Source organism: Dendrobates tinctorius, unplaced genomic scaffold (genome assembly GCF_039654945.1).
Source record: "Dendrobates tinctorius isolate UK_male_01 unplaced genomic scaffold, ASM3965494v1 ptg000126l, whole genome shotgun sequence".
NCBI lineage: Eukaryota > Metazoa > Chordata > Amphibia > Anura > Dendrobatidae > Dendrobates > Dendrobates tinctorius.
Genome location: NW_027361794.1, coordinates 20,818,959 through 20,837,384, shown reverse-complemented (window position 1 = coordinate 20,837,384; position 18,426 = coordinate 20,818,959). Strand labels below are relative to the sequence as shown.

The 18,426-nt window shown below is 45.2% G+C and overlaps 3 protein-coding genes and 1 long non-coding RNA gene across 4 annotated transcripts in view; 2 read left to right on the top strand and 2 right to left on the bottom strand.

The window, feature by feature from the left end:
* The window catches only part of LOC141047167 (uncharacterized), a 549,720-nt gene that overhangs the window by 313,242 nt on the left and 218,052 nt on the right, over nucleotides 1–18,426 (top strand). The gene's annotated exons all lie outside the window — the stretch shown is intronic.
* Nucleotides 1–18,426, bottom strand: part of LOC141047061 (uncharacterized) — a 105,185-nt gene that overhangs the window by 34,759 nt on the left and 52,000 nt on the right. The window lies entirely within an intron of this gene.
* The window catches only part of LOC141047063 (uncharacterized), a 49,787-nt gene that overhangs the window by 10,569 nt on the left and 20,792 nt on the right, over nucleotides 1–18,426 (top strand). The window lies entirely within an intron of this gene.
* LOC141047062 (uncharacterized) overlaps nucleotides 7,638–18,426 on the bottom strand; it is a 65,391-nt gene continuing 54,602 nt past the window's right edge. Inside the window, exon 8 of the mRNA XM_073541993.1 lies at nucleotides 7,638–9,567. Within this exon, the coding sequence (XP_073398094.1) occupies nucleotides 8,456–9,567 (1,112 nt within the window). The 3' untranslated portion in view covers nucleotides 7,638–8,455. The remainder of the gene's footprint in view (nucleotides 9,568–18,426) is intronic.

Below are 18,426 nucleotides of genomic sequence, written 5' to 3'. Positions count from 1 at the left end.
AGAGACCGGCATATCAGAGATGAAATCCATTGAAATATGGGTCCATGGCCTCCTGGGGACCGGCAAAGGCATCAACAACCCACTAGAGCGAGAACAAGATTTAGACCGGGAGCAAGTCCCACAGGACTGCACAAAATTCCTGACATCATGAGACAAGGTGGGCCACCAAAAAGAGCAACTCAACAGATCTCTAGTACCAAAAATACCTGGATGACCAGCCAATGCAGAGCAATGAACTTCAGACATCACTCTCTTCTTCCACTGGTCAGGAACATACAACTTTCCACTGGGACAACGCTCAGGTCTGTCCTCCTGGAAATCTTGCAGAGCAAGTCTCAAATCGGGCGAGATGGCAGAAAGAACTACCCTCTCGCCTAAGATGGTAGCAGGCTTGGTCACCACAGGAGAATCAGCAAAGAAGCTCCTAGAGAGGGCGTCTGCCTTGACATTCTTAGTTCCAGGAAGAAAAGAGACCACAAAATCAAAACGTGTAAAAAACAAGGCCCACCTAGCCTGTCTAGGGTTCAAGCGTTTAGCCGACTCTAGGTAAATCAAATTCTTGTGGTCAGTGAGGACCACAACTTGATGTTTAGCTCCCTCCAACCAATGTCTCCACTCCTCAAATGCCCATTTCATGGCCAACAGTTCCCGATTCCCCACATCATAGTTATGTTCAGATGGAGAGAACTTTCGGGAAAAGAAAGCACAGGGATTCATTTTAGATGTTACAGGATCCTTTTGGGACAAAACAGCTCCTGCACCAATCTCAGAAGCATCCACCTCTACCTGGAACGGGAGTGAGACATCAGGTTGCCGCAAAACTGGGGCGGAGGTAAATCTTCGCTTCAGCTCCTGAAAGGAAGCAACAGCCTCAGGAGACCAATTCAACACATCAGCACCCTTCTTAGTCAGATTAGACAATGGCTTGGCAATACTAAAAAATTTTGCTATAAATTTCCGATAAAAATTAGCAAAACCCAAAAACTTCTGGAGGGCCTTCAAAGAAGTGGGCTGAACCCAATCATAAATGGCCTGTACCTTGGCCGGGTCCATTTCAATAGTTGACGGAGACAAAATAAATCCCAAAAATGAAATCCTCTGTACTCCAAAAAGGCATTTCGATCCTTTGACATACAGGGAATTCTCCCTCAAGATCCGGAACACAGTCCGAATATGTTCCACATGAGAATCCCAATCCTTGGAGAAGATCAAAATATCATCCAGATAGATAATCAAAAATTTATCGACAAAGTCTCGGAAAATATCGTTCATGAAGCACTGGAAGATAGAAGGGACATTAGTGAGCCCAAAAGGCATCACCGGGTACTCAAAATGTCCCTCCGGAGTATTAAACGCCGTCTTCCATTCATCCCCCTGCTTAATGCGGATAAGATTATACGCCCCCCTGAGGTCAAGCTTGGTAAACCAGCAAGCACCTCTAACTCTGGAGAATAGATCCGAAATCAGGGGTAACGGATACTGATATTTAATAGTAATTTTGTTGAGGGCACGATAATCAATACAAGGCCTTAAAGAACCATCCTTTTTGGCCACAAAAAAAAAATGGCACCTAAGGGTGAAGAGGATGGTCTAATATGACCCTTATCCAACGCCTCCTTAACATAGGATCGCATAGCCTCGTGCTCGGGTACAGATAAATTGAAGAGCCGACCCTTGGGAAATTTACACCCCGGGCTCAGTTCAATTGCACAGTCATAACTCCTATGAGGAGGCAAAGATGCAGACTCATTCTCACTAAATACATCATAAAAGTCCGCCAAATAGTCAGGAACATCATGCGACTGAGGAGAGGTGGAAAAAACCGGAGCCTCACTAAAGGCACACCGACAACCCCAACTCACCACAGACACAGATTTCCAATCCAAAACTGGATTATGAATTTGCAACCAGGGAAACCCCAGAACAACGGCATCATGCAGACCATGCAATACCAAAAATCTGCAATTTTCTTGATGGTCTGGGGCGACCCGCATGACCACCTGGGTCCAAAACTGAGGTTTATTTTTCGCCAAAGGAGTAGCATCAGTCCCCCTCAAAGGGATAGGCGTCTGCAGAGGTGTCATCGGAAATCCACAACGTTTAGCAAAATCCAAGTCCATTAGGTTTAGCGCTGCTCCTGAATCCACAAAAGCCTTGGCGGAAAATGTGGACAGGGAGCAGATCAGAGTAATTGCCAGAAGAAACTTAGGTTGAACACCACCAACAGAAAACGTGTGTGCAAAGCGTTTCTCTCGTTTAGGACAAACAGAAATAATATGCGAGGCATCTCCACAGAAAAGACACAGCTTATTACGCCTTCTGAACTCCTGATGTTGCGCCCTAGACAAAACTCTATCACATTGCATAGGTTCAGACGTCTGTTCAACCGGTGGCAACACCTCTCGTGCAATCCTGCGTTCACGTAAACGCCGATCAACCTGAATGGCTAATGACATAGAATCGTCCAGACCAGAGGGAACAGGAAATCCCACCATAGTATCCTTTACGGCTTCTGACAAACCCTTCCGAAAGAGAGCAGCCAAGGCATTATCATTCCAGGTAGAAAGGACCGCCCACTTTCAGAACTTTTGACAGTACAACTCTGCAGAATCTCGACCCTGGTTCAATGCCAGCAGGGTCTTTTCAGCCTGATCAATAGCATTAGGTTCGTCATACAACAACCCCAAAGCTTGAAAAAATGCGTTCACATTAGTCAGAATAGGATCATCTGGTTTCAAAGAAAACGCCCAATCCTGGGGATCGCCACGCAGCAAAGAGATGATAATTTTAACCTGCTGCGCGGAGCTCCCTGACGAGTTAGGCATCAAGGCAAAAAATAATTTACAATTATTTCTGAAACTCAAAAATTTAGATTGATCCCCAAAAAATACATCAGGTGTAGGGATCTTTGGTTCAACTGCATGCGAACGAGCAAGGTAGGCGGAAATTCCCCGCACTTCCGCAGCGAGCTGCTCCACATGATCAGACAATTGCTTTATCTCCATTGAGAAAAAAAAAAAAAATTCCCCCTACGGCCTCAGAGATATAGAGGAAAGAATATACACACTTTTTTTTTTATTTTTTTAACACAATTCTTTCCTGCTATTGAGTACCCTAGGATCTGCGGTATGGCGGGTGATTCTGTTATGAATGAGTCACCGTAGGAGGCAAAAACAGAAATGCTAGCTAAGTCCAGAAAACCAGAGAAGTTGGCAGCTATCGGATTGCAGACCCCTGAACCTATCAACACAACTAGCAGTAGCCGTGGGGGGTTCCTACGATGCCCTAGACCCCTCGATCACAGCCGGAGGACTATATAGCCTAAAGACAGAAAGGGAAATCTAAACTGCCCCAGAGCAGACCCCAAAGCAAAAGGCAGCCCCCAACATATAATGACGGTGAAGCAAGAAGAAAGAACACTAACACTGACAGAAAGATAGACTGAGCAAAGACGGGGCCCAAGCTAACTAGATAGAAAAGGACAGGAAGGCTGCTGTCTGCAATCCGTGAAAAACCCTATGAAAATAAGAGCCAACAAACTGACAGTGAAAAAGGCCCTGAAGACGCTAGGCTTCAAAAAGGCTATGTCAGTACTCAGGAATATTCTGAAGACAGAGCAACCGGCAAAAGGAAATTCAGCTCACCCCAGCAGGGAATGGCAGAATCCAGAAAAGCAAGGCAAACAAAAAAAAACAAATGCTAACAGGCAAAGCAGAAAACTTAGCTTTAGAGGAGCAGGAATCAGACTGGTCTCCTAGAAGTCCACAGAGAAATCACCCGCAGGGCAGAAGGGCGTCGGCAGCCTTATATCCAGTCCGTGACTCCACTCAGCCAGTCATCATCATTAGGCTCAGGTGCCTGATAATCAGGCTCATTACCTTCCTTTACCAGAATAGGGAGTTCACCAGACCTCAGTGACGAAGGGGAAAATGAACTCACAACAGCAGCCCCTCCATAGAATATATGGCAGCCCCTTCAAGAGTATAATGCAGCCCTGTTGTGAATTCGTTTTCTGGCCTACCTCTGGTTACTGCTGAAGGTGGAGGAGCTGGTTAGGTTGACGGAAGGGTTGCGAGTTCTCTTTCTGGGCTCCCTCTGGTAGTTACTGGAGGTAATGGAGCTAATCTGATTAACAGAGGCTTGCCACCTGATAATGAGGACGACGATTGGAGATCTGGGGTTTCAGACTGGATTTAAGACAGCCGACTCCCTCTATCCCTGCTGGTGATTTTTTCCTGCCTCTTGAGGTCTTAGATTCCAGCTCAGTCCCTGCATGCTCAGCTAAGTGTTATTTTGCTATTCTGTTCACATTTGATCTGGTTTTGTCTATTTCAGTTTTGTGTGGGTCAGCCAGCTCCAGCTGGGGCTGTGCTGAATCACCATCCATATGTTACTGCTTGTGCCAGTTTGTTTTTGTCCCTTGTTAGATTGGCCTCTTTTTGCTCTGCTTTCAGAATATACCAGAGTGCTGATATAGTGGGCGAAGTCGTGCGACTTCAGTATTTTTGCATCAGACGTGTTGGAAATTTTTGCAGGGTTTTTTGCGTGATTGCAGACAGTGTCTTTCCTTTCCTGTCAGTGTGGGTCCCATCATTTGCTCAGTCTATTTTCCTACCTGCATTTGTGATTTCATCTTGTCTCACCGACAATATATGTTTGGGGGCTATCTATTCCTTTGGGGTCTGCTCTAGGGCAGTTTAGATTTCCCCTTTCTTGCTTTAGGCTTAGTTAGCTCTCCGGCTGTGCCGAGGCGTCTAGGATCTTCGTAGGCACGCTCCACAGCTACTGCTAGTTGTGTGTATAGGATCAGGGGTCTGCAATCTGCTTAGTTACCAACCTCTCTGGTTTTCTGTGGCTTAGCTTGGGCTTGCTCTCCTCCTCGGTGACCCAATCATAACACAGCCCCTCCTTATAAAGTGTAATGCAGCACCAATAGAATATAATGTAGCCCCCTCATAAAGTATAATGAAGCCTCCATACATATAATCTAGCCCCCATACAATATAATGCAGCCCCCCCTTAGAATACAATGTAGCCTCCTCATATAGTATAACGTAGCCCCCTCAGAGTATGATGCGATCACCCCCCATAGAATATAATGTAGCCCCAAATAGAATATAATACAGCCCACCTCTCCATAGAATATAATGTAGCCCCCCCAAATTATATAACGCAGCCTCCACCCCCATAGAATATAATGTACCCCCATGGTATATAGCACAGCCAAAAAGTATATAACACAGCCCCACATAGTATATAACAGCCCCACATGGTATACAGCATAGCCCCACATGGTATAGAACAAAGCCCCCATGGTATACAACATAGCCCCACATGGTATACAGCACAGCCCCACATGGTATACAGCACAGTCCCACATGGTATACAGCACAGTCCCACATGGTATACAGCACAGCACCATGGTATACAGCCTCCCCCCGAGAATGGCCCCACAGTCCAATACTGTTACATAAAAAAAAAAAAAAAAACTCTTCACCTTCTCGTGCCCGCGCTGCTCCCGTCTCCTGTCGCTCTCTCCTCCATCATCGCTTTGAACTGTACCGGCATCTATGACTCCGGTACAGTTCAATGCGGCGGTGGGGGGGGGGGGTCGGTGCTGGGGGCAGGCGGGCCCCCCTGCCTCACGGGCCTCATAGCGGCTGTGTTATGTGCCGCTAGCTGGGGGCCCCTGGGGGAGCAGGGGCCCTAGGCAGCTGACTAGGCTGCCTGCCCCTAACGCCGGACCTGTTCATACTCTACTTCATTTTCATCCAATTCAGACAACGGTGGTGCAGGAACTGGCAGGATACCATCATGTGGAGCTGGCCTAATTGCAGTTTCAAGTTCAGGGTAATTAATCTTATATTTGTTCTTTGTAGAAAAGCCTTTCAGTTTGACAAAACAAAAGTAGCAGACATCACTATGATTTTTGGGTTCTTGCCAAATCATGGAAAGAGAAAATGGCATAGCCACTTTCCTCATATTCAACCAGTCACAAAGACCATTTGAACAACTTGAGCATATCACATGAGGGGCCCAGTGTCATGCTCATGCCCTGACCTGTGGGCGTGAGCCAGGGGGTTGTGGCCCCACTTTGCCACAAACCAGACTACCCTGGAAGGGGCGTGACAGACAGCTGCCTTGGTTTTCACTGGAGCCTGATGGTGAGGTCAGGCTTGTGCCGCAGGCAGCTGCCAGGTGCCACTCCAGGGTGGTGTCTGGCTGTGGCTGCTTATCCCACTTGGGGAGACGGAACACTAGGACAGGTATTGGTGATAGGCATGAGTAGCAGACAAGCAGCTGAGCATGGCTGAGACACAGGCAGGCAGGCACGGCTGAGACACAGGCAGGCGGGCAGGAGGGAGTGGTGTATGGAATAGGTAGGGACCTGCTCACACAGCGGGTGCAGGTACTGGTAGGAAGGAATGGTGTATGAAGGAACAGGTTTGGACCTGTTCACAAAGGAAGTGCAGGTACGGATACTGGCAGGAAGAAATGGAGTAGGAAGGAACAGGTTTGGACCTGTTCATACAGGAGGTGCGGGTACAGATAGCAGGAAGGAGTGGAGCATGAAGGAACAGGTTTGGACCTGTTCACACTTGGAGGAGAACCGCAAGGCTGGGGAGAAGAGCTGTAGAGTAGCAAGAGGTTCTGCAGCATCAGAGGCAGAACAAAGCAGAACTGCAAGTGTACGGAGCACAGGCAGAGCTGCAAGAGTACGGAGCACAGGCAGAGCCGCAAGAGTACAGAGCACAGGCAGAGCCGCAAGAGTACAGAGCACAGGCAGAGCCGCAATAGTGCAGAGCACAAGCAGAGCTGCAAGAGTGCGGAGCACAAGATGACAGAGGATGCAAGGAAAGATACAGCAGGGAAAGGAGCCACAGACAAGGAGACTGACAGACAGAGGTAGGACAGAGTTCAGACAAAGTAAAGGTGCAAGACAAGGTACAGGACCAAGCATACAGGGGCCAGGATATACTGCCTTCTGGAAGGCAGAAAGACAGGTACAAAGCAAAGCTAGGAATCAGAAACAAAACACAGAACAAGACCTGGCAACTCAGCAGCAAGACACTGAGTTATGACATTGCACAGGTCAGTTCCACTGGGTGGATCTGCCCTATATACTAGAGGCCTCTTGGTAATTGGCCAGGGACACATTATACAGGTGCACCCTGATTCCATAAGAACCAGAGAGTTCTGGCACCACCCCTCTATGCACACAGCCAGGGAGCATGCAGAGCAGGCAGGAAGCAAGAGGCACACAGCATGAAGCCGGCCGCAGATAGAACTCACAGTATGGCCTGGAGCAGTAAGTTGGTGTGTGGGGGATGGGAGGCCAGGCAGTGATGCCGGCAGGGTTGTTACAAACAGCTTTCATCTTGATCACCAAGTGGACACTTAAAGTACATCTTGTACATCTTTTTAATATCATGAGTAATTGAACGTACTTGGTCTTTTGATGTAATAGAACCACACACATAGCAGAATCTGTTTGGATGATTGATACACTGTCGGGGCATTTTTCTCAGATCAAAAAGTAGAGTAACTTCAGTTCAATGGTGGTGACAAACTCCAAAAAAAATGCAATGAGCCGACCGACTATGTGTAGATATTTCCTCAGAGATGACAGAGGCAGCTTCTATTTAGAACAGATTTTACTGGAGATAATCTGGTACATAACTATATACAATTGTGACGTAAACGGGTCAGTCTATTCCTTATAGATGAACATTTGCAGACAGACAGTTTCTCAGTGTGATATTGGCTGCTTTCAGGTTCTCTCTCTGTGGAGACCCTCACTCAGTTACACCTCAGTGGCTGAGCTGTTTTCTTCACTCTGAGGCGAATTGCCCTCTCAGAAATGCAGTGAAAATCCTCTCACAATCGTGGCTGTACGCTGCCTTTCCTTCTATCTCCCTGTGGCAGGGCTCAGATCCCTGTCGAGGCCTGCCTCCTGTCAGAGTCTCACATACCAGTCCTTGCTGCCATCACCATCGTTTTCTGACTGATTCAAATCTTACCACCTCATAACAGTTAGCTCCTCCCCATAACATGTTACTTTCCGAGAAGCAGTCATTGGTTGCCTGCACTGTCAATACTCCTTCCCATAAAACTCACTAAAACCTTTACAGATGTTGTCCCTGTAAGAAAATTCACAATTAAGTAAGACAAGCAAAGAAATGGGAATAACATAGGAAAAACCATACATTGAAAATGCAGAAATAATGTAATAACAAAAATACTTCTATCTCGGAAAATTTATGATAGAGCAAATATTAAGCATATTTTTGGAATCAGCACATCAAACTCCATAAAACAGACATATTATCTTTGCTGATGATTTTTTTGTGTTGATCAGTTTTGTTTTTCCACGGTCAATATCTCTAATCAATGGGAGAAGGATGAAATATTCCTACTGGGTATATAAACATTTACCCAAGGATTATACTATTTTTCAGTATTCCTGTGGAACACATGAATAGCGGGTTTTCTGGTGGCTATGAAGATACTGTTTTCGGGTAAAACATTTCCCACATTCTGAACATGAAAATGGCTTCTCCCCTGTGTGAGTTCTTTGGTGTATAACAAGATGGCATTTTTGGTTAAAACATTTCCCACATTCTGGACAGGAAAAAGGCTTCTCCCCTGAGTGGGTTCTCTCGTGCCTATCCAAATCTGATTTCTGGGTAAAACATTTCATACATTCTGAACATGAAAAACGCTTCTCCCCTGAGTGGGTTCTCTGGTGTATAACAAGACTGCTTTTATGGTTAAAATATTTCCCACATTCTGAACATGAAAAATGCTTCTCCCCTGTGTGGGTTCTCTGGTGTATAACAAGATTGCTTTTATGGTTAAAACATTTCCCACATTCTGAACATGAAAAATGCTTCTCCCCTGTGTGGGTTCTCTGGTGTATAACAAGATTGCTTTTATGGTTAAAACATTTCCCACAATCTGAACATGAAAAAGGCTTCTCCCCTGTGTGAATTCTTTGGTGTATAACAACATGGCATTTCTGGTTAAAACATTTCCCACATTCTGGACAGGAAAAAGGCTTCTCCCCTGTGTGACTTCTTTGATGCTTAACCAAATCTGATTTTTGGGTAAAACGTTTCCCACATTCTGAACATGAGAAAGGCTTTTCCCCTGTGTGAGATCTTTGGTGGGAAGGATCAAGATGGGATTTGTGCTTTAAACATTTCCTACACTTGTAACAAGAAAATCTTTTCTCCACTGTGTGAATTTTTGGATGTTTAAGAATAGACTTTTCGATGGGAAAACGGTTTCTATATTTTGAGCATGAAAATGGCTCCTTTGATTTAGGAGTATTTCCATTTTTAATGCATATTTTGTGACCGATTTTCCTTAGTTGTGGCTTTGTCGCTAAAGAATCAGAAGACAGGACCTGTTTCAAAGGATCAGATGACAGATCTTTGCTGGGAAGGGATGATGGTATATTTGGAGTAATGGAATTCACTTCAGTTGTATCTTGTGGGATCTCAAGATCATCTGATTTAAAAATTGAAGATGTCACCTCTTCCTCTGATCTCCTGGTACAGTCATCTGCCAAGAATAAAACCAATTGTTATTTTTGAATAAAATATCTTTGAATGTGATTTTACATTTCTACTTAAACTGTCTGTAGAAATGACAAATTATGTAAAAATATTGAATTCTTCAACAAGACAATGACAGTTCACAGTCTAATAGAAAATCTCATAGGATGAACCAGTGGAGCGTGGCATTTGTCACGGATGTGGTTTGTGGAACCACTGTGCTATGGCCCGTGGAGAGCCTGGAGGGGCCTGACCCAGCAAGCACCAGACTGTTCACTAGAGCCTCTGATGGTGAGGTTAGGCTTGTCTCCCGATGTGCGCCAGGAGCCACTCCAGGACAGACCAAAGGATGCGCAGCAGCTGGACCAAGTGGGAAAGACTGGATGGTACAGCAGACAGAGTTTGTAGCAGAGTGCAGCAGGCAGGACCTGCACCAAAATGAAGCAGGCAGGACCTGCACCAGAGTGCAGCAGGCAGGATCTGCACCAGAGTGCAGCAGGGACTGGTATGCAACTTAGACTGCAGAACAGGAAGGTTGCTCAGGCACCTCCCCAGTAGGGAGAAAGCATTGTATACATAATGCCTCTCAGACATTGGCTGGGAAAGAAAAAGCTGGTAGAATCCGTTCAGTTTGTGACTATCCGCCATTTTCTTGTGGTGTTCTGGCTGCTGGTCTTTTTCCTCTGGTGCTGGGTTTGTCTTGGGTCAGGTGATTGTATCACTCTTTATTAACCTGCTCCTGCCTCCCAGTCCTTGCTGAACAACAGTGTTAATCCGCTTGAGGTCTGGCTTGGTGCTTTGCTTTGCCTTCTGTGTGTGTAATTTGTGCAGTGCTGGGACCTCTGGTTCTGTTCGTCTTTGTTTCTGTATCCTGTTGGTTTCTGCAGCTTTCTCTGTGTTATCTATTAAGAGGTCACCCATTTTTGTACCCAGTCCTTAGATCTTTCAGAGACCCCCCCTCCCCCTATCTATAGGTCTTCGCTTGATATTAACTTAGGATCGTCGGTGGGTCTATTCGCAAGAAATGGATCGCCCACTCCATCGTAGGGTATCAGCCTAGTCATAGTGCAGGGTCAGTTTTCCCCGTTCTACCCTAGTCCTGTGTTGCAGATCCATAACAATAGCAAATGCATCCGCTGGCCCTTACAGAGGGCGGGAGCACGCACACGCGCGCTCTAAGGACATGGCTAGAAGCTCTGCTGGGAGCATGCAGAGCATGGGGAAGGGAAGAAACGACTGCAGCGCACGTGAGTGAAGAGACATGCCAGAGACCCTGCCTGTCAGAGCAGGGACCCAGCATGGTGCTAACACTTTTCATTCTGCCTCCCAAATATGTAATAAAAAGCCACAAAGAAATGTTATGTAGATTAACATAATACCAATAAAAACTTCTATTCATCTCACAAAAAACAAGTCCTCAGTTCGGTCCATCATCTGTCAGTGGAAAAACAGAGGTTTCCACATTATTAGTGGCTCAAAGGCTTTTGAAAAGCAACATGGCTTCCATAAACTAATCCACCACTACTGCTCTCCCAAAGTTAAATCTCCCCTTCACTTCTGAGCTTTGCAGTGTGCCCAAACCACATTTAGCATCCATGTATGGCATTAATGTAGTGAGAAGAACCAATTTAATTTACTGTGTGTGTCTCCTGGAGAACAATCTGGGCACTGTCTTTTGGGTAACAGAATGGTATTTTTGATTCCCCCCCCTTCCGACATCCCTTGCGTGCTAATTTCTGGAAAATGCCTGTGCAATTCTGACCACTGTCCCTTTATGAGGTAATAACTCTGGAACGCTTCCATGGATCCTGGTGATTCTGACATTGTTTTCTCGTGACATATTGTACTTCATGTTCGTTGTAAAATTTTATTCATATAACTTGCGTTTATTTGTGAAAAAAATGTAAATTTGGCGAATATTTTGAAAATTCCGCAATTTTCCAAATTTGAATTTTTATGCTCTTAAATCACAGATATGACACACAAAAACTTAATAAGTAACATTTCCCACATGTTTACTTTACATCAGCACAATTTGGGAGCCAAATTTTTTTCTGTTAGGAAGTTATAAGGGTTAAAAGTTGTCCAGCGATTTCTCATTTTTACAACACCATTTTATTTTTGGGGACAGCACATTTGAAGCCACTTTGAGGGGTCTATATGTTAGAAAATACCCAAAAGTGACACCATTCTAAAAACTGCACCCCTCAAGGTGCTCAAAACCACATTCAAGAAGTTTATTAACCCTTCAGGTGCTTCACAGAAATTTTTTGAATGCTTAAAAAAAAAATGAACATTTAACTTTCACAAAAAAAAAACTTCAGGTCCGATTTTTTTTATTTTACCAAGGGAAACAGGAGAAATTGGACTGCAAAAGTTGAGGGAACCACTATTTGGGCGCATGGCAGAGCTCGAAAGGGAAGGAGCGTCGTTTGACTTTTTCAACCCAAAATTGGCTGGAATTCAGATCGGACACCATGTCACGTTTAGAGAGTCCCTGACGTGACTAAACAGTGGAAACTCCCCACGTGTGACCCAATTTTGGAAACTATACCCCCAAGGAACTTATCTAGATATGTGGTGAGAAGGGCTTCACAGAAGTTTAACACACCCGGGCGTGAAAATAAAAAAAAAATCATGCATTAATGCCCTGACTGGCGTATCGAGCCCCTATGAGCAGAGGGGGCCCGCATCAGTGGGGCAGGCTGAGTGGAGGGGGGATCAGAGACACACCATGTCAGTGCTGACTCCCCCCCGCCGCTGCATTGAACTATACAGCTACAGTTCAAGGCAATGAAGGAGAGAGCGTCAGCTGACGCTCCCTCTCCCATCATTCCCCGCTCTGCCTCTGACACACAGCGGGTGTGAGATGACATCATCGCACACTCACTGTGTATCAAGCAGAGCAGGAGACAGGAGCCAGGAGCAGCACAGGCATGAGAAGGTGAGGAGTGTTGTTTTTTTTTATGCAAGAGTACAGCCAGGACTGTGGGGCCATTCTCGGGGGGGGGCTGTATCCCATGCGGTGCTATATACCATGAGGAGGGGTGCTGTATACCATGGTGGGACGCTGTGCTGTATACCATGGGGGGCTGTATACCATGCAATGCTGTATACCATGAGGGGGTGTGCACCATGCGGGGCTGTATACCATGAGGGGGCTGTATACCATGTGATGCTGTATACCATGGGGGGTGCTGTGCTGTATATCATGCAGTGCTGTATACCATGGGGGTGCTGTACTGTATACCATGGGGGGCTGTATACCATGCGATGCTATATACCATAGGGGGTGCTGTGCTATATACTATGCGGCTGTGTTATATAACATGGGGGGGACATTATATATAGTATAATGTATCCCACAGTCCTCCATATTGCATAATGCACCCCCATAGTCCTCCATCGGCCCTGGTCAGTGCGGGCAAACAGGAGAGCGTACGTACCAGGTCCTGTGCAGTAGTTGAAAAGGCCACCGCGGCGGCACACAAAGGACACCCGCCTGAGCTTCACTCTGTCTGACGCTGGCTAGTACCAGCGTCAGAGAACAGCGCTCTCCTCACCAATCCCCAGCTGGCATCCGCTCCAAGTCCTCAGCACCTCCGACGCTGGCTGGACAGTAGACCCACCTCATCCTCCCCCCATCTCAGGTGAGTACCAAGATAAAAGCTTTTTTATATATATACAGCATTTGCAGTTTGACTTGTATAATGTGTATAGACTACTGTATGTACAATATATAGGTGATACTGCTGTATATAATCACTGTATCACCTATATAATGTATGTACGTACAGCAGTCTATATATGTTATATAGGTGATTCTGCTGTGTATATAAACACTGCGACTATACACTGCAATCACAGAATCACCTATAGTATATACAGCATTTGCAGTTTGACCTGTCTAATGTATATTGACTCTTGTATATACAATATATGTGATACTGCAGTTATATACAGCAGTATCACCTATATAATGTATATACAGTAGTCTCAATGTGATATATATTCAGCAGTTGCGGTGTCTCCTATATGTGTGTCCTATGTGATGTATGCATCATAATATAGTATAATACTGACTTAATTATAATGTAGCTTTGTATGTGTGTATATAGTGTAGAGCTGTTCAAATAGTATATTTCTGTGTATATAGTATAGAATCCACACTATATACACAATACACTGGCCCATCTCTACACTATATAGTATATACACAGCTCCACTCTATATTCCTTACCATGGTATACTGTATATTGTGGAGCTGTGTACATTGTGTATATTCCTCCTGTCCTGTATACTTGGTGTAAATATAAGTATCTGCTCTAAATGTGTGTGTATATATGAAAATAAGAAGCACTCTGACTAATTGTGGAAAGTGGCGGACTCTTTATTAGCCCATGTGGCAACGCTTCAGATCCATAACAGAATATTTCTATACTATGGAATTGAAATATTACCACATGAGCTAATAAAGAGTCCTCCACGTCTCTCTTATTTAATCGGTGTGCTGATTATTTTCTTTTTATAAATCCCTTTAAGGGTGTGTGTCCTAAAAGCATTTCACCCACTGGTTAATATTTGGTGGTGCTCAGTTATGACACGTATCAAGGCTGACAGCACCACCCGCCGTCGGGGACATGGCATGCTACGGGGCTGGTAAGTCGTGAGGCCCCAGTGCCAGCACCGATACAGTTGAAAACAATGATGAGTAAGGGAACCATCCGCAGATGCTCCCTCTCCCATCATTCTCCCTCTGTGTCTGAGCTCTGTGACATCTTAGCTCAGAGGGCACAATTACATCACTACAGCGCATCCTTTGTGCCAAGCAGAGCAAAGGATCAGAATACGCTAAGGAGACCAGAGCAGTGGGGTACAGGGAGAAGTGGGTATTGGATGACTTTTTATGTATGGAGTATTAGATAGGGCCCATTATACTGTATGAAGTAATATTTGGGGCCCATGATAGTGTATGGAGTAAGATATGGGGCCATTATACTGTATGGAGCAATATATGGGGCATTATGTGGGCCTATTATACTGTATGGAGGAATATGTAGTGCCCATAACACAGTATGGAGGACTATGTGGTGCCTATAATACTGTATAGAGGACTACGTGGTGCCCATAATTCTGCATGGAGGGATATGTGGTGCCCATAATTCTGCATGGAGGGATATGCGGTGCCCATAATTCTGCATGGAGGGATATGCGGTGCCCATAATTCTCTATGGAGGACTATGTGGTGCCCATAATACTGTATGGAAGACTATGTGGTGCCCATAATACTGTATGGAGGACTATGCAGTGCCCATAATACAGTACTGTATGGAGGACTATGTGGTGCCCATAATTCTGTATGAAGGACTATGCAATGCCCATAATACTGTATGGAAGACTATGTGGTGCCCATAATACTGTATGGAGGACTATGCAGTGCCCATAATACAGTATTGTATGGAGGACTATGTGGTGCCCATAATTCTGTATGGAGGACTATGCAATGCCCATAATACTGTATGGAGGACTATGCAGTGTCCATATTTCTGTATGGAGGACTATGTGGTGCCACATAATTCTGTATGGAGGACTACGTGGTGTCCCATAATTCTGTATGGAGGACTACGTGGTGTCCCATAATTCTGTATGGAGGAATGTGGTGCCCATAATTCTGTATGGAGAGATACGTGGTGCCCATAATTCTGTATGGAGGACTATGCGGTGCCCATAATACTGTATGTAGGGATATGTGGTGTACTGTATGCAGTGCCAGGCCTGCCATTGCAATTAATGATCCCTCTTCTGGATTCTTCTGTGTGGTTCTTGTATGTGCGGTGATGGCGCTGACATCCTTGTGTTCAGACATCTTTTCTCTATTTCTCTAAATTAAAATGTCCACTATTGTACAAGTTTTTACAGGATAGACATAAATCTGTATGAACCAGATTTCTACCAATATTAAAAATTTACTAAGGGGGGGGGGGGGGCGTTGTGCAGTTCGCCTCAGGCGGCAGATAGGCTAGGTTCACCCCTGAATCCACTCCCTTATTCAGCCAATTGGAAAGCACCATATTCTACTAAAGTTCGAAGCTTATTGAAGGAGGCTGTCTGATACAGCCTTGTTTTCCTCTGGATTAGTCCTATATGCTCAGGTCACGGCTTATGTATTTGTTTCCTGTTGTGACCCCAGCCTGTTTGCTGACTACTCCTATGTCTTCTGATTTTGTATTTTCTCTACCCTACTGGTTCTGACCCGGCTACCTGACTATTGAAGTTCCCATCTCACACCACCATAGAGCAGGCAAAACTGTGGCCCAAGCCTTGGAGGTCTCTATGTAAATCGAAATCCATGAAAAAAGGGTTAAAGAGTGATGAGAAAGAATCCCTGGTATCTGGAAAATGAAGTAGATAGCGCCAAGCCTGTTCGTGGTGACCATCTTTTGAGCTGCCAGATGGTCACAAACACTGCTCCTAATAGATTGTGTCTGCAAACTATTCCAGTAAGATCTGCATTCAAATAGCTAAATGGAGCTCCTTCCCTTCTTAACTCTGCCATTTGCCCAGACAGTAGTGTACGACCGTATACAGGGTATTGTCGGATTCAAGAGAAGTTGTAAAATAATTTGTGAGGTCCATCTCTTTGCTATTCTCTTTTGTGAAAGTGAAAAAATTGGGCCTTATGTTTTGTGAAGAATTCCAATATTATTATGACGTAAAGTAACACGTCAGATTTGAAAAATGGGCCCTGATTAGGAACACAAAACTGGCTGCAGAAAGTGGTTATCAGTGTACTTTGGGATCTAAATATTGTAGTCAAGAACTGTGAATATAGACAAGAACACTGAAATGATCAAACTCAACAGTCTTCATCAGTAATACATGAGTAGCTAGTAATGAAACGGAGCTCAGTGGCTCTTGGCAATCTAAACTATCGTAATAGCCAATATTTTCTGTCAGATGAGTTTCAAGAAGAAATATTAGATAGTCAAAGATAAGAGTAGAGAAAGTACTAGTGCTCCTCATTTCAGGAGAGATTGTGCAGTTATCTGTATTTCTTTGGATCGAAAACCACCATGGTTACTTTCCGATAGCCGGTTTTTCCTGAACCCCTGACAGCACACCAGAGAGAGGGATCCACCCCGCAAGGACAGGAACCTACTGAAATATAAGGGGGGTACCTCTCCCCCGCTTCAGCTGGTTACAGAGCATGAGAGGACTTCCCGGTTAGTTACATGTTTATCCAACACCACAAACAAATACACCGTACTAGCGTGCACACCCATACGGTGAAAAGGGGGGGGGAAATAAACGGGTGCTGTCATGGGTTCCGGAAAAAAAGGCTACCGGTAAGTAACCATGGTGGTTTTCCCTTCACCCTTGACAGCACACCTGAGAGATTTTTGGAGACTTTGAAACACCTTAGGGAGGGACCACCGCTTGCAGCACCCTTCTACCAAAAGTTAAGTCAGCAGAGGAGGATAGGTTTAGTCTATAGTGTCTAAAGAAGGTTGATGGTGAGGCCCTGGTAGGGGCCTTACAAATTTTATCAATTGATACCTCTGCCTTTTCGGCCCAGGAGGTCGCCATGTCTCTGGTGGAATGAGCCTTTATGCCGTCAGGAATCAGAACACCACTAGCTGAGTAGGTTATACTAATGGCCTCCCTAATCCATCTGGCAATGGATTTGACACCCCTTTGACACTCCGTAACCCTTTCTGGCACCCTGAAAGGCTACGAATAGGGACTGGGACCTCCTCCACTGGCTAGTCACAGACATATACTCTAGCAGGGCCCTCCTAACACCCAAATTGTGGAATTTTTCTTCTCCCGGATATTTTGGGTTTTCACAAAAGGAGGGAAGGACAATTTCCTGACTCCGATGGAAATCCGACACTACCTTAGGTAGATACGCGGGGTCTGTTTTTAACACAACACTATCCTGATATACTTGGGTATAAGGTGGATTTACTGAGAGGGCCTGCAAGTCACTTACTCTACGGGCCGATGTAAGGGCAACTAATATAGTCGTCTTCAGGGTAAGGTATTTTACAGGCAGCTGTTGAATAGGCTCAAATGGTTCTTTTTTAAGGGCCTCTAACAAAAGGTTTAGATCCCACGGGGCTATTCTTGGTAATGGGATAGGTCTGGACCTATGGCAGGATTTAATGAACCTAGCTACCCATCTGTTTGCTGCCAAGTTGCAGTTATATAGCACTCCAAGTGCGGATACTTGAACTTTAAGGGTATTTACACCCCTAACCCCAGTTGTAACCCTGATTGTAAAATTTCCAAGATGGCACTAAATCAGGGGCTCTTGGTCTAACGGCTTCCCTAAGAACTGTAGGAACTTATTCCACGTCCTGCCATAGATATTGGTTGTTACCGTTTTTCTACTTTTTAACAGGGTGGCCACTAACCCCGGAGAGCACCCTCTCTGCATTAGAAGTGACCTTTCAAATTCCACGCTGTAAGATGGAATCCCTTGACCTGTGCGTGGAATATTGGACCCCGAGTTAGAAGGTCTGGGATCTCCGACAGGATCCATGGATCTGAGGGGGACATCATCCGCAACAGAGAGAACCAGGGTCTTTTTGGCGGGGCAGTCAGGATCACCCTGGCTTGATCTTTTCTGGTTTGTCTTACCACTGTTGGGGATCAGAGTCACTGGGGGGAACACATAGGCTATCCTGAAATCCCACGGAATCTGCAATGAGTCCATCGCTCACGGCTTTTCCTTTGGGTTTAATGAACAGAATCTTTCCACTTGCATGTGGTTTCTGTTGGCGAAGAGGTCTATCACCGGTTCCCCCCATAGTTGTACTATCCTCTGAAAAACTGACCGATTGAGAGTCCATTCCCCTTGCTT